The sequence below is a fragment of the Vollenhovia emeryi genome, unplaced genomic scaffold, assembly GCF_000949405.1.
Source record: "Vollenhovia emeryi isolate VEMERY1.0 unplaced genomic scaffold, V.emery_V1.0 DF939136.1, whole genome shotgun sequence".
NCBI lineage: Eukaryota > Metazoa > Arthropoda > Insecta > Hymenoptera > Formicidae > Vollenhovia > Vollenhovia emeryi.
This window is the reverse complement of record NW_011967230.1, coordinates 2,224,059-2,239,429: the sequence shown is the minus strand read 5'-3', so window position 1 is coordinate 2,239,429 and position 15,371 is coordinate 2,224,059. Positions and strand designations below refer to the sequence as shown.

Below are 15,371 nucleotides of genomic sequence, written 5' to 3'. Positions count from 1 at the left end.
AGAGAGAGAGAGAGAGAGAGAGAGAGAGAGAGAGAGAGAGAGAGAGAGAGAGAGAGGGGTGTCATGTAAAAATTAAGATACTCATAATAAAAGCTAAAACAAGAGCTCTAGAAATCATCTTGTTCGTAAATTATATCTAGAGGAATATTTTTAATAAAAAAGTCTTTACTTACAAGATATTAGGCAAATTCCAATTAAAGTGAACAGACCAATGACGATACCTAGAAGCTGGATTATGTACGTTTGATGTCCACTCTTGGAATCGTCGGTCACTGAAATTCACCATGATTTTATTTCGTTTGCATTTGCATGCAATAATGAGGATAGTGACACGTCATGACAGTTGTACTTACTTATGCAGGATTTCGAGTCGTTGCTGAGCAACCAACCCTGAGGACAGAGACACTTGGTCTCGCTCAAGTACTGATCCAACGCGACGCAGCGGTAATCGCAACCGCAACCGCTGATTGCAGGTATGATAAAGACCTCACCTGCGCCAAAATGAACTGCAGATTTGTAGTAAACGTTGGTGAGCTTTTGACTGGCGTATGAGTAACCGCCTTCGCCGTTTCCATTATTATACCCTGCGTTACCGCCTGAAGAACACAAAGTCACTTTTCTAAGCTCATCAATTGAGGATTATTGCTTACGACACATCTAAATTAGCAAGATTTCAGTATTTCTTCAATCTTAATATCGATACCTCGCACTTACAATTTAAAAATATATTTTAAAAAATTACAGCAGTACACAAATATTATAGATTTAAATATTTCATATTTCTCTTTACCAACGTAACCACCGCCACCACCACCCGATTGGCAACCGCCTCCGCCTCCACCGAAGCCACCGTTACCGTGGCCTTCACTTCCGGACTCGCAACCGAGTCCTCCTATACCTCCAAATATTATTGGCATTCCCCAGGACTTTCGTTGAAAATTAGGCCACGTTCCATTCCAATTGCCACCGGGCCCACCTAGGAACCGAAGTTTCATTCGAATTTACATTCTTTCTACTTCAGATTGCATTGTTAATTCAACTCAGAAATTTTTATTGTGCATTTTAGAGAAAAGAACCAATTACCCATGCGTTCTGAAACATTGGATGGAGACGGCGAAAGTCTACTTGCGGAAAAGGAACCGCGTCCATGCTGTACTCCGTCGTCATTAGAGGGTTTTAATCCCAAACCACCGCCACCACCCGCGATTAAGATAGGCTCCGGTTCGCCGTTCGCTTTCATCTACAATCGATTACAGGCATACGTCGAACTTGTATAATAGTAAGAAGGGAACTAGTGAAAAATTGAAGCGAGATTTTCTTTGTGCAAATACTGTTGCGAATCTAATGAAATATCTACATGAATATAATAAGAAGCGTCTTTTATTCTTTGTTATTTTAGTAAATTGCCATAGTCATTATTTTTTTACTAAAGACATAATATTTACCATGAAGATGGCGGTAGCACCACCTCCACCGCCACCAGGGTTCTTAAACTCGATCTTCTTCACTTCTCGCACTTTCGATGATGTCTGCTGCGGCGTTAAATCGACCGATTGATCCGACGAGTAACAGGTGGTTGTCTTTAAGCCTAGATTCTGATTGACAAAATCAATAATATTAATAGTTTGTTGCAAACAATAATGTAAACTAAACAAATAGAGAGAATCTGAGTAATTTATAATACAACTCGGAGAAAAACATTCTTCCGCAAAAATTAACCAAACTTAATATTTTTGTGTAGCTTTCGAAAAAAAAAAATCAATTTGACAATATTCCGAAGGAGGGAGGAAAAGTCAATTAAAGCAAAAAATTTATTGTTAGTGGGATTTGTAGAAAAGTATCGATGAGAGTCATAAAGTAGAGAAGCTTAAGAATAAAACAATAAGCACATTATTATTCCAGTTCTCAATTTTATTTTCTTGAAAATAAAGTTTTGCGTGGAATAAATGTTTATTCTATATGTGTATTATATTCTTTTATATGTAGATCTCTTATTTCAGTTATGTCAGCAATACTCACTTTGGTACAGGCGTTCGTTCCCTCTTGACCCATCATGAAATATAGCTGGTCGCCCTTTTGGAGTTCTATGACACCGCGAACAAATGCACCCAGGCTGCTGCCGGAATTACTCGAGCCCTTCCCTCCTCGTGCTCCAACGGCGATGAAACTGTTTTCGAAGACAATTTATAATTTAACAGATTAAAACAACGAATTTATTCGGCAAATCGTAAGTTTGATATTAATTAGCGACTTAATCTTTTGATGATTGAATTGTCGCTTTGCATGATTAAATTGTTATTAATAATCACTATGGCCTGCTATACAATACGTCGTACGTCGGGACGTAGCCGATGGTCCAATGAGAAAATTTATTTTTTAAAAAGAAATTATTTTCATTGAACCATCGGCTACGTCCCGACATTCGACAGCGACAAACGACGTTGTTGTGCTGCCGGCTGGGTCGGAGCACGGTAATCGGGGATCGTTGCCGGAGTTACACTCACAACCGAAAGGCCATAAGCCAATATCGACACGTACACTCGTACAGTTCATTTTAGATTGGCTCGCCTTCCTTCCTTTCCATTCCATTTTATATCAACCGCGCTTGGCCCTGTTGTTAGGCCGTTTATTGGTTAGTAAGCGGTTTTTCCTTTAGCAACTGTATGCGCGGCTTCGATGGTTTCGTACTTTGTTCCGGGTATTCGTTTTCGTCGCATGCGGCAGGGGTTATCTGACACCTTGCCGCGTGCGAGGTCGTCGTCTGACGTGCGGTGCATCGCACTCATGACAACGTATAGTATAACAGGCCTATGAGATGTCTTAAAAGTCTCTCCTATTGTTAATTCATATTTTTGACTGGTCTACTAACGTGTAGTATTCACCGCGTGGCGCGGTCCACCGTTGGACTCCCTCTAAGGCGAAGGCCGATTTTTCATCCTGATCTCGTGTCGGCGGTGGCACGAGCTCTACATCCGTGTTATTATATTGTTCAGCACATTTCTCGATGGTAGGGCCATTTCTGCCAGTGTTCCCGCAATTGGTAATTCGGATGACTGAGAAACAAAGATACATAATTATTGCAAAACCCTATTTACTTTTTACTCTCGACTGCTGCTAACCGAAGGTTGGCACTACAGAGAGAGTATGCGTTTCACCGAAACGAATTCGTTGTTCTCGGATATTTTTTATCTTTTTAATTTTTAATCTGTTATACAGAAAGCTTTGTATATTTCTATATCAAAGACAAACAACACAAGATTCATAAAAACGATTTTCAAAAAAGATTTTATGTCTACAAAAATATGAAATGAAATGTTACACAATGTGCATACATATATAAATAATATTGAAAAAGTACAATTGAATTTATTAAATGTATTACAATTTCGTGTACCTGTCTCGTTTACAAAATCCGGATGCTGCGGTGGCACTTTGTCAATAACGGGTTTGTAATAATCAAAATCGCCTACAATATTTGATGGAACCCCTGCAACGAACATTCATGTGCGAATGGCAGATAACCGAAAGTAGTTAGCTACATAATAAAGAGACGGTTAATATTATGTTACAATTACCAATGCCGAAACATTCTGGACTCAGGGAAATATCGTCAACCGCTATATCACCTTTCGAGGAATACCCTCTGGACGCTTCGAATTGCAAATGGTACCTACAGATACGTGTCAATGATATTTAGTTCCTCATTGCTCGAGTAAGAGTAACTTTGCATTAAGTGCGTTTATCGCTATGTAATTTTCTTACCTGTATCTTATGTTATCCAGAACAATCGCCTCGTTATACCAAGTGTCGCTGTTGGATCCGTAGGACCACCACAAGTCTTGGCTATGATTTCCATATGGTTTTACTTGGATCAAAAAGAGCCCAAGGGATCCGCTATGCGCACCGTGTTTATGGTAGAAAAAGCGTACCTGAAAACATTTATTTTCTGTTAATAAGATATTTGTCAAAATAATTGATTAAACTCTTTTACCGAAAACGATAGAATAAGATTTCTATTTAAACGCCTTCTACAAATAATGTCAAATATTTATCACTTTTCAGATATATCTTCAAGAAGAAAATGCATTAGATTTATAGCCATTTGTTCGAAAATAGCCAACACTTCAGATATAAGATTAAATAATTACGATGAACATTCTTTTAGATCTACTAACGAAAAGATCATTTTGATTTTATCTTTCGAATTAAGTCTACACTCAAATAATTCAATATACTTTTTCCATTTTATCGATCCCAACTGCCGCGATTTATTGTTAAATTTTGTAGCATAATACCGGAGACATAAGACTCAAATATCATTAGTTTTTAGATTTAATACGATTTAATATATAGTAATATACCTAATAATATAATATAGATAATTTAAGATATTGGAGATATTATAACAATCGAATAAAAATATAAACGTACTTGACACGACCGATAATAAGGGTTTTTAGGGTCGTTGCTGTAAGGTGGTGTCGGATTATACACAGGACTTGTCATGGTGGCTCGACTGCCGTATGCGACAGCCGCGTGTTTAGAAGCCATATTCACGAACGCGTACATTCCTGCCAAATAGGTGACAATTTATTATTCTGTGAATGTGTCGCGCCTCGTCTAGTTTCAAGCGCATACCAGTTTCGTTGCGGTAAGTATGATCGTAACGAGGCCCGGTCCTCTCGGTTGGCGTAGGACCACTGTGAAGGGTCCAATTTAGGGGCCTCCCAGGTTCGTTTGTCCACCCACACCAACCGTTCTCAAAGTTGCACCTCGCGTTCTCCGGTATCTTGTCTGCGAATATATTTTTAAATGTTCAATTGTACGGCTTAAAAGCATAAACAATTTTTACGTCACGCGAGATGCAATATTAATAAGATAACGAGGCGTACGCACCGCAATTCGCAAACTCGTCTTCGCCGTCGGCGCAATCCTTCGTGAAGTCGCAGACGCGGGTCATGTTCAAGCAGGAGCCGTTGTGACACCGAAACATATCCTTGGTACAATGGTCGATGGATGCTAAGGTGGACGTGCGCGAGAGAGAGTTACCGCTTCAGTTATAGAATTAAATTTCTTGTGTACATTGATTTCCTCTAATATTATGACTACCCTGGCAATTGTATACAAATCTACTTCAAAACCATGACTGTCAATTATTATTGCTTGAAAACCCGTGCGATATAGGCAAGCGTATTATTGTTCATTTAATTAACTTAATTAATTTAAGTAACGTAATACTTTTTTATGTACACGAAAGAATATATACATCTGTACGTGAGAAGTAAACTGCTGTAACTGCAAAATTATCGATTTTTTATTCAACTGCTCTAATTATTTATTTTACAGTAGTAAATAATGCGGGACGAACGGAAGTTTGAAAAAGTATTTTCAAACGAACTTTCGAAAGATAATATAAGAAGCAACTTATAGGAATGCAAGTCGATCTCGGCTCTTCTGTATAAATTTGCTAAATGTCAATTGTGATATCGGATCTCTCAGGTACAAATATACGTGTATGAAGCAGAGAAACAAAGTATACAAACGCCGCAATTACTATAAAGGTATAGGCGCCATTGATACACTCGACAATGAAACTGTTCCATTAACTTAATTATTTGAAAATATTTTTATTAATTACCTGAAAAGCAATTAACTAGGCGAATGTTGTCGACACCGATGCTCGAGTTAGCATAGGGCAAATAGACCTCTAAGAATAATTTATAGGGTTGATCGATTGGGCGTAATTGGAAGCCTAGTTTATTCCATCTGAAATAACGTTTAAGCAGCGTATTTCTTAGAGAATCTACTTTGTCGTTTTTTTTTTAAATCTACATTATTATAGCAAACAAATGTGCACATACTTGGCGGTGTTATTTCCGCTTTTCGTCACCGCGATGGAACTCACGTTGTTACTGTTCATTTGTATGACGAGATTTATAAATCCGTGTTCCATTTCCACCATGAAAAGCCAGAATTCAATACGACAACGCGGACCCGTGTGTTGAATCGTTTTGGACCATATCTGGGGGTCCCCTTTCCCGGTGAACCACAGGAAGTGGCCTTAAGAGAGAGAGAGAGAAAGAGAGAGAGAACAAAACGCTAATTAACTCTCCTAAAATACATATTATATACGCGACATGGTAATCAAATTTTAATTTTTAATCGATCACAAATTGGACCTTTTAACATTTTATTTTAATTTTATACTCAAACTCTGCAACGATCTTTGACTAAAACAACGCATTCTTTTACTTAAATCTTTCGCTTTATACGAATTTCTTCTGTAAAAAAGAATAATATACAATACGAACGGCCTAAAGTTTCCGTACCGATTAAAGAGTTGTCGGCGTCCGTGTGAGGAAAGGATGGTAGGGCAGTCGCCTGGACTTTCTTGAAACCCTGAGACTGGGTCCACTCCCAGTCGCATTCCATGTCCAGGTCGCAATAGCCCCTTTGCGGAAAGGTCTTCTGTCGAAGTGCCCGAAGGTCCTTGAAGCTCTTCCCGATGTCGAGCTTGAGGCCATAAATCACTGTGATGCAGCAACAAATTAGGATGGTCCGGAGCAACAATCCGCCGTTGCCGCCTCCGTGCCTGGACACGTGTCGACGATCGCACGCGCGACTCGTCTGGCTGTAACCCGCGATGGTGGTCGCCAGCCTCGGCCGCGTGTCGTTGATCATTACTCCTCGATTTCGTCCAGTGGCCGTGTTCAATAATTCCCGACAGGGTCACGCGTAGCATCGCGCGTTCTGCTTTCCCGAGATGGCAGACATGATTCTGCAAGCGCTGGCTGGTCTTCGACGAGAATTACAATTTGGAGAGAGAGTTCCGAGAGAACGCACGTTTCAAAAGAGCTAACAACTGCGAGAAGTTTACGGTGCGATGGGCACAGCAATGAGCTTTATTACGGACCTCCTCGATTACGGTCGTCTTCCATTTATTTTCAAGACTCTGAAATCATAAGGGTATTTTGTACCTCAGTGTATATATACAATAAATATGAGATACACATACAATCAAGTGCACACATCATTCCATTTAATTCAATTTAATTATGATAAAATCGCTATGTGTTTTGTACATAGAGGAGTGTCCTTTATTATGAGATAGGCGAGGGGGAAACCGCTGACAAAAATCTTGTACACCAATGCCCACTAATGCCCAATGGGCATTACTTTATCTTATTGTCTTATTTAATATCTCATAAATCTTGTTTTATCTTATTTTATCTTTATAGTGCCCCAGCAAGGCCTAATGCCCAAACTAATGCCCAAAAAATGCCTAGTACTGCCTAGTAATGCCCAGTAATGCCGCAAATCTGTACACCAGAATGCCCTCAGCGGTTTTCCCCTCGGAGATAGGCTTCTAATACGAGATTGCAGGTTTTCAACATCCAAATTTAATCACAAATCACAAATAGATTCATTATCGCCAGTAATATAAAACCAATGATATAGTTTTTCGAAACGACGTACAATGGCCAATGTTTTTATTTAAAAAACCAACGTTTTGGTCCCGGATTTGGATTAACAGTAGATTTTTGTTTAATATAGCGCAAGTAATTATAGCGAAAGTAAATTGCAAATCTATACCTTTTCACACAATTGCCGTTGATCTCATATCGCTCGTTTGGCCAATATCGTTATGTTAATAAGCTGTGTACAGGCAAGAGAGTCATTACATTTTATGTTGTTACGAATTAAAATGTCAAGAGTGAATTTCAAGAAGATATTTCACTCTTCACTCTAGCCTGTACACAGTTTATTAACATAACGATATTGGCCAAACGAGCGATATGAGATCAACGGCAATTGTGTGAAAAGGTATAGATTTGTAATTTACTTTCGCTATAATTATTTGCGCTATATTTAAAAAAATCTAGTGTTAAGTTATATTCGTTTGCAGATTACTTGAAAAGGGTCCAAATCCGGGACCAAAACGCTGTTGGTTTTTTAAATAAAAACATTGGCCAGTGTAGATCGTTTCGAAAAACTATATCATTAATCACAAATCTTTATTCGCAACGATTACACGATCTCACAATAAATTTTCCACTGGACAGATTTCGCTCCAAGGGCAATAAATTAACGATGAAACCAATAGATGATGCCTACTAATTTAGCAAAAACCCTATTACCTCATATTAGGAGCCTATTCTATAATAGAGGACTTTCCTCTATATGTCTCATTTTATTTAAAATAGAATAAAGCAGAAGATTGACTTGCACGTTTTTGGAGAAACCGAAGTAGAGGTCAATGCGTATCCGCAAAAACAAGTATGCGCAATACAGTATTTCAAATGTGTGACGAACTCATCACATTTATGTACAGCTTTGTGAATATAGTTTATTTATTTTTCATTTTTGGATAATTATTAGCAATATTAATTCTTTAACATAATATATTTAGTGAAATTTATATCTTTGATTGAAGAGCGAACGCTTCGTATTATTATTTCAAATTTAACCTCAATTAATTAATAAAGTTCATAAAGCTCTCGTGTGATAAACGCAATTTCGAAGGAATAAGCACTAAAGAGGCGTGGCAGGATGTTAGTGTCTGAATAATTCTTATTTTAATTTTATAATTAATAGGACATTTATATTAATTGCGATCATCCTGTGCGATTACGCCCGGGAATGTGTTTTTCGCAATGGTACTACATTATGCAAGAGCGATATTGTAAATTTGCACGTTGAAATTTTATATCTAGAATATTATGTCCATGCCATCATCCGCATAACAAAATATCGTATGATATAGCGGGGATAGAATTCCGGGAGAAAACGAATTAATGAAACGAAGCCGTGAACGCCGGAAATGGAATAATTCATTTCCCGATATTCCTTGATTTCCGGTTTGCGCGCGGAGATGATGTTATGCCTGTCCGCTGCCATCATCGGCACGATATTTCAGAGGCGACTGATGCCGTAACGTTTATTAAAAACGACCAAGATACATTTCCATTTATTTGGCCCTGCTTTGATTGACAGTATCTTTTCGCTTTCCCAGATGTAGAGAAAGTTCCTCAAAAATGAGAAATATTATTGACGGAGAAAAATATACGTCACCTATAAAAAGATGTGAAATTACAAAGCAGAGATGGGAGAAAAAGAGAGAGAGAGAGGGGGGAGACAGAAAAATTGATAACATACAAATGTGTACATTTTATATCAGGGATTGTTATATTTTCAACGTCTGTTTTGCGAATTTTCTAGGAAAATGAGAATCAAAGAAAAGAGCTACACAAGTTTATATTTAGCTTCAGCTTCCACTTCAATTACGGCTTTAGCCTCTGCCTTTGTTTCAGCTTGTTTTAGATCGAGCCTCGGTTCCGAGCTTAATCTTTCATTATTTGTAAAGTTACTTTTGCGTATTATAATGCACGATGAAAATTTGTCAATACGTAAGCCCGACGCGCGAACTACGCTGCAAAAATCATGCAAGGTCTAACAATTGAACCTGTTAAATCAATTTCGCCTACACGAATTCTCTCTCTCTCTCTCTCTTCGTTCCTTTAGCGAGCGCAATTACTGTCGTCAGAGCGCAGTATTGTCGTAGAATGCGCGGTGATAAAACGCCTCGCCCCTGTGTCACGAGTCGCTCGGAACGGGACGAAAGCCGCAACGGCGCGATTTAGCCCAATTTTTATTCCCTTTTCGAAGGCGATTAGCGGGCCTGACAACGGCCAGCTATTGTCAGCTTGGGATATCGATCGAATCGTATGCCAAGTACCCGCGCTTGCCGGCCAATCGTGGCACTCCCGCGACGCGGTGATCATTCGAATGCCACCATTAATCCTAAAGAGCCCCGCGGCCGAAACACTCGACGTCGCGATTCATCAAGCCGCTCGAGGAGAAAAATCCGATTTCAATGTGCAAAAGAGGGACGCCGCGTGCGTTCGCAGTTGCAAAAGTGAGGATTCGCGAAAACGACGTTCGCGAGAATACATCCGGAAGAATTGGAGTAAGGTGACCAAATTTCGATCAGATACCAAATGCGGATCAACAGCTCGATGGGTCGCTAATAAGCGACTTAGAAACGCGTCGATGCCTTTTATGATATATGTTGTAAATATATAATAGAGCAAACTTTAACCAACCGCACACGACACTATTTTTCCTACTGGATCGCTCACGAGAGCCAATCAGGATTTAGCCTCAAGAGTTACCTGACCTAAAACTCTGCACCCTCGTTGGTTCTCGCAAGCAATCCAGTAGGGAAACTAGTATTGTGTGCCGTTGGCTTTACTTTAAAATGTCGCTTAGCAGCGACTCATAAAATATTTGATTCGCATTTGGTAGCTGATCCGAATTTGGTCACCCTATTCTTCCCATACAGCACGCATGTCTAAAAGGCATCATTAGACGTCTTTAAGTCGATCGAGTGTGACTCGACATCAGTTTTTATCTCAGGAGCTCCTTTGTCGAGTCTCACTCGACATTTTTTCAAGTCCCAACCAATAGATGGAAATAGATGAAATATAATTCGGAGTGCAAAGGGTTAAGTTGTCCTTTAGATAAGTATGTCTAAAAGGCGACTTAAAGATGTCTTAAAATGTCTTTTAGACATGCGTGCTGTATGGGTTCTTATTACACTCGAGTCAAAGATATATGCACGATTTGTAAACGGAGGATGGCAACGCGAGAACATATTCAGTTGGACCAGTCTCGTCTTTATCGCTATATCTTTTTATCTGCTTCGAAAGAGACTATTTACCTGCTGGTGGAGAAAAATCGTGCCGATGGATCGATACGTCGACGATTTATTCACATCTTACTAATTCGGGATTGTCCGTCTCTCGCTCGCGGTTCATCCAACTTTCAGCACGGTCTGTCTGAACGCGAAAGCGTACCAAGATGCAACACGATCTAAAACGTACTGCGCGCAGGATGTGGCAACGACGAGATATGTCCGAACGCGTATCTCGTTGACAGCAATCGAGGAAAGCGTTTTGCTCTCCGTCTTTCCCTCAGACACAATCTCCCTTTCTCTCTCTCGCCCTCTCTTCCGGAGGATTCGAGCGATCGCTTGGCTTATGATTATTTCCGCGATTATGTCGCCCTCGTTTCAATAATAACACAGCCCGTGCCTCCGAGTGTCGACGGTCATTTGACCCTTCAAGAGCCGCGGAGACCGACCTTTTCATCAATATTGGCCGAGTTCGCGCGTACGTAACGGCGCTAAATGTTTTAACATTCCTCGATTCACGGCGTATGACGCCTGTCACGTGCTGTCACGCGAGGCGACAGCCCTTTGAACGGCACTTGAGGTAACAAAGGTTGTCAGAGCGGACAATGTCGTAACGTAATTAAGACAAGTTACGTCGATATCGCTACGTAGTTTTATACGTCGTGCTCTCGAGCCTGATGATTTCTCGCACGTGCCGCGCTTGTGACCGTACACGTGACACGTGCACCCCACTGTTCCCCTTTTACGCCAGTTCAAGGTAAAAGATAAACGAAGAACTCCAACAACAATTGGATATAAGTTCCGCCGTGATCGGGTGATTAAACGATTAATATCGAAATTAATATGAGCGATTGATAGAGATTCTTTTTGTAACATTAAGCGCGACAATCGTCGTAATGCTGTCAGATATGCACTCTTTTATTTTACGTGTATTAAAAGTGTAAATTTTTAATATTAAAACGACGTTAAAGAAACTTTTTAAGATGTGCCTTTTTTCAAGCGTCCATATTTAATATGTTAACACTCACAGTTTACTTGCGTATATAATTAGATACGTAAGAAATTAAATACATATGTATTTTTATTTTATTTTGTTACATAGATCGGCTAAGTCATGAAATACGTATAAATTGCCTTTGCTGCTTGTGAAAATATTTAGACCGATAGATATGAGGCCATTGCTGAAGATAAAAGATCGAATTTCAATTTTCCTCTCTCGACATACAATTGTTTATTTTATTTTTATAGTACGCGACGTCGCACAAAGCATTTCTAACAACGGTAATATCAATTAATATTATTTATTTAACAATATGAAGTCACGCATGAATAACGGCTAAATTCTACGCGTGGATTTTACATTCCTCCATTTGTTAAAAACACGATTGCACACTGAAACCTACATTAACAGTAAAATATTAGCCGATGCCGTAATAGAGATTATTTATTGCGAGATTAATTTTATTCTCGATTTTACGAAATTAAACGATTTATCCTACACGGAGAAACTTCTTTTAAAATTTACCCTCAACATTATGTAATCGTGGGACAATGTGGCATTTTGAAGAACTTTATGAGAAGAACTTTACCATACATTTAACTAATAAAATGTATAGTAAAATTTCTCATAAAATTCTTCGAAATGTTGTTCCATAATTACACGATTTTCAGGATAAATGGTAAGAGAAAGTAATAAAGGTTTGTTGCTATTTTACCATACATTTTACTAATAATTATATTTAGTACACATTTTACTAGTGAAATGTATGGTAAAATTTCAAAAAACTCATAAATGCCATGTTATCCCACAGTTGTATACCTTTCAGGATAAATTTGAAGAGAAAGAAATAAGTTTTAAAAAATTTCACTAAAATGTATGTTAAAAATTCAAAGCATATCTCATAAGGGTCTCCAAAATGCCTTGTTGTTCCACAATTATATGATCTTCAGGATAAATTTTAAGAGAAAGAAACAAAAGTTTGAAATTTCACTAAAATGTATGGTAAAATTTCAAAAAGCTCTTATAAAGGTCTCCAAAACGCCATATTGTCCCACAATTACATGATATTCAGGATAAATTTTAAGAGGAAGAAATAAAAGTTTTTTTTAATTTTAGTAAAATGTATAGTAAAATTTCAACACATATCTCATAAGGGTCTCCAAAATGCCTTGTTCCGCAATTATATGATTTTCAGGATAAATTTTAAGAGGAAGAAATGAAAGTTTGAAATTTTACTAAAATGTATGGTAAAATTTCCAGAAACTCTCATGAAGGTCTCCAAAATGTCATGTCCCACAATTACATGATTTTCAGGATAAATTTGAAGAGAAAAAAAATGAAAGTTTTTGAAATTTTACTAGTAAAATGTGCGGTAAAATTTCCAGAAACTCTCACGAAATTCTTCGAAACGCCACGCTGTCCCACAGTCGATTACACGACTGTGACGATAAATTTGAAGAGAAAATCCTCTCCGTGTACGCGGCAGTGTTGTTATGATGTAGGTATACGGACTCGAGGTTTCAGCAATTAGTACACTGTAAAGTGGCTAATATATCGCTTCAAGTGCCATATTACCACGTACTTTCGTTGAAACAGCCCTTCGCGCTTTCGCGTCACGTCGCCATCCGAAATTCCGCAGTGTCGGGACGATGTCCCCGCACAGGACGTATGTGTCGACAATGTGAGCCGCGAGCGCGGCAACTCGTCGCGTACAACAATTCACCCCCGTCGAATATCCCGAACACCAAATACAAGCACAAACGGACAAGGTCTATCCGTGCACTCGCGAACGTATCGAACGGGTTTATTGCGTCTGAAAATTTCGGGCGCACCGCGGGCTCGCGCGACAACGTCGATCGGTCCGCGAGGCACCCGAAGGTATCCCGGGTATCACGGGAGTCACACTTGGCGTTCGATCGCACATGGAACCGCGGGATCCCCGACGGCGATTCTCGCGGCAGCGCCGAAGCGGCTGACCCTCCGCGTCTCCTCCGCCCCCACGGCACGGGGAAAACGTCCGGTGAGGATTCGGAGGTGCCTTTACGATGCACGAAGGTCGCGCCGCACCGTCCCGCCTGTGCGTGGACACGCACGCGTGCGCGCGTACATCCCGTGAGGGGCGATCGACGTTACGTCGCTGACGACCGGCGAGATCACGCACGCAGCATCGCCGCGTTCCCCAGGACCGCGCGCTCCGGCCGGAGGACTCGCGCCGCTCCGCTCTTTCCGCTCCGCTTTTCGGTGCTTATCGATCGCCCGCCTCTCTCGGTCTCTCCGTACGCCTCTCGCGCACACCCCCTCGCGGACCCCGACGAGACGTCGTCCCGCAGCCTCCCGACGACTCCGGCGCCAGACCTGGAGCCTCCCTCCCCCTCCCCCTCCCCTCCCCGGTCGTGTAGCCGAGCGGTGATCTCGCTTAACGTAAATCCCGACCCTTGAACGCCTGGCGCGCGAGGACACGAGGACCTCCGTCGACGTAGACCTCGGCCGCGTCCTCCTCCGCGGGCTGCCGTTTCGTCCGGAATCTGGACCTCGCGGCGGAGCGGAGCGCGCTCTGCGCCGCGCACTCACTCGCTCTCTTTCTCTTCCCTCCTTTCTCTCGCTCCCTCGCGCCGCGCGCGCGTGGACCACACGGGGAGATTACGACCCGCGTTCTCTCGCGTCCTCGAACCGCTGGGGTGAGACGAAGCGCGAGGGAAAGAGGAAACCAGGGAAGGAGCGAGACGGCGAGGGAAATAGGCGGAGGGATGAAGAGGTGGCGAACGATCGTCTCGCGATCGAAGACGTTAGCGGCGTCGCGAGGCCTACCTCTTTTCGGTGCCTCCCAGCATCCAGGCACCTCTCGGTGTCCTCCCTCTCTCTCTCTCTCTCTCTCTCTCTCTTAGCGCCGTGACGTGCCGCACGCGTGGTCATCCGTGAGCTCGCGAGCGCCGGGCACGTCGATCGATCGGACGCGTTTTCATCCCGCCTTGCAGCACTCCGAGAGCGCGCGTACCTCAGCTCAACGAGAGCGGTCGTCGCGAACTCACCCCCCGGGGTGGCGACAGGAGAGGCATTCGGCCCTTGGATCGCAGACGCAGACAGACGGTACTGACGTGGATTTACTCGAGACACCTGGAACAGTCGAAAATGTAATCGCCAGTGGGTACTAGAGGGTGCGTTTGTATATACAAGCACCTACGTCGCGCACGCTGATCCCCGGACTCACGCCGCGTGTCGTGTCACTGTCAGTGCACTGGCGGATCGGAACGCGCGCTTTACGGCGACAAAGATAAATAAGGTCGCGACACGTGTGTGCATACATAATCATATATAAAGAATTAGACGCTCGAAAATGTTTCCGTTTAAAAACTGCAACGACAATAGAGGAGAAATACACTCGTGTCAGATTCCCGAACGCACGTGTAAAGCCAAACAGTTCCTTTCGATCGAGACTAAGTGCCGTAAGGCTTCCCATGGGGAGCGCGATCTTTGCCTCTTTTATTATATTGAATTTTTTAATATACCGGGGAGAGGGTGGGTGGGAAAGGGTGGAAATTGCTTGGGCGACCGAGGGTGGGTTGAGCGAGACGAGAGTTATAAAGAGAAAGGGGTGTAAGGCAAGGGTTCTAGGCCGGTAGGAAAGGAGCCGTGAGGAAGGGCGGGGGCGAGAAGAGGGATAAGAGGGGAATGAAAGGA

At 41.7% G+C, this 15,371-nt stretch overlaps 1 protein-coding gene across 2 annotated transcripts in view; it reads right to left on the bottom strand.

Annotated features, from left to right (window-relative positions):
• LOC105567635 (ALK tyrosine kinase receptor) overlaps nt 1-13,887 on the bottom strand; it is a 20,763-nt gene extending 6,876 nt beyond the window's left edge. Inside the window, exons 1-17 of one of the 2 annotated variants that reach the window (XM_012022643.1) lie at nt 13,276-13,887; nt 6,330-6,952; nt 5,862-6,060; nt 5,639-5,766; nt 4,897-5,019; nt 4,639-4,794; nt 4,432-4,571; nt 3,763-3,929; nt 3,576-3,670; nt 3,395-3,487; nt 2,870-3,053; nt 2,020-2,167; nt 1,446-1,595; nt 1,084-1,240; nt 791-976; nt 354-596; nt 174-272 (exon numbers count right to left, since the gene is read on the bottom strand). In XM_012022643.1, the coding sequence (XP_011878033.1) occupies nt 174-272; nt 354-596; nt 791-976; nt 1,084-1,240; nt 1,446-1,595; nt 2,020-2,167; nt 2,870-3,053; nt 3,395-3,487; nt 3,576-3,670; nt 3,763-3,929; nt 4,432-4,571; nt 4,639-4,794; nt 4,897-5,019; nt 5,639-5,766; nt 5,862-6,060; nt 6,330-6,681 (2,620 nt within the window). In that variant the 5' untranslated portion in view covers nt 6,682-6,952; nt 13,276-13,887. Of the gene's footprint in view, nt 1-173; nt 273-353; nt 597-790; nt 977-1,083; nt 1,241-1,445; nt 1,596-2,019; nt 2,168-2,869; nt 3,054-3,394; nt 3,488-3,575; nt 3,671-3,762; nt 3,930-4,431; nt 4,572-4,638; nt 4,795-4,896; nt 5,020-5,638; nt 5,767-5,861; nt 6,061-6,329; nt 6,953-10,720; nt 12,227-13,275 lie in introns of those variants that run through there. The other variant, XM_012022644.1, reaches the window with a different exon arrangement.
• Between the last annotated feature and the right edge of the window lie 1,484 nt (nt 13,888-15,371).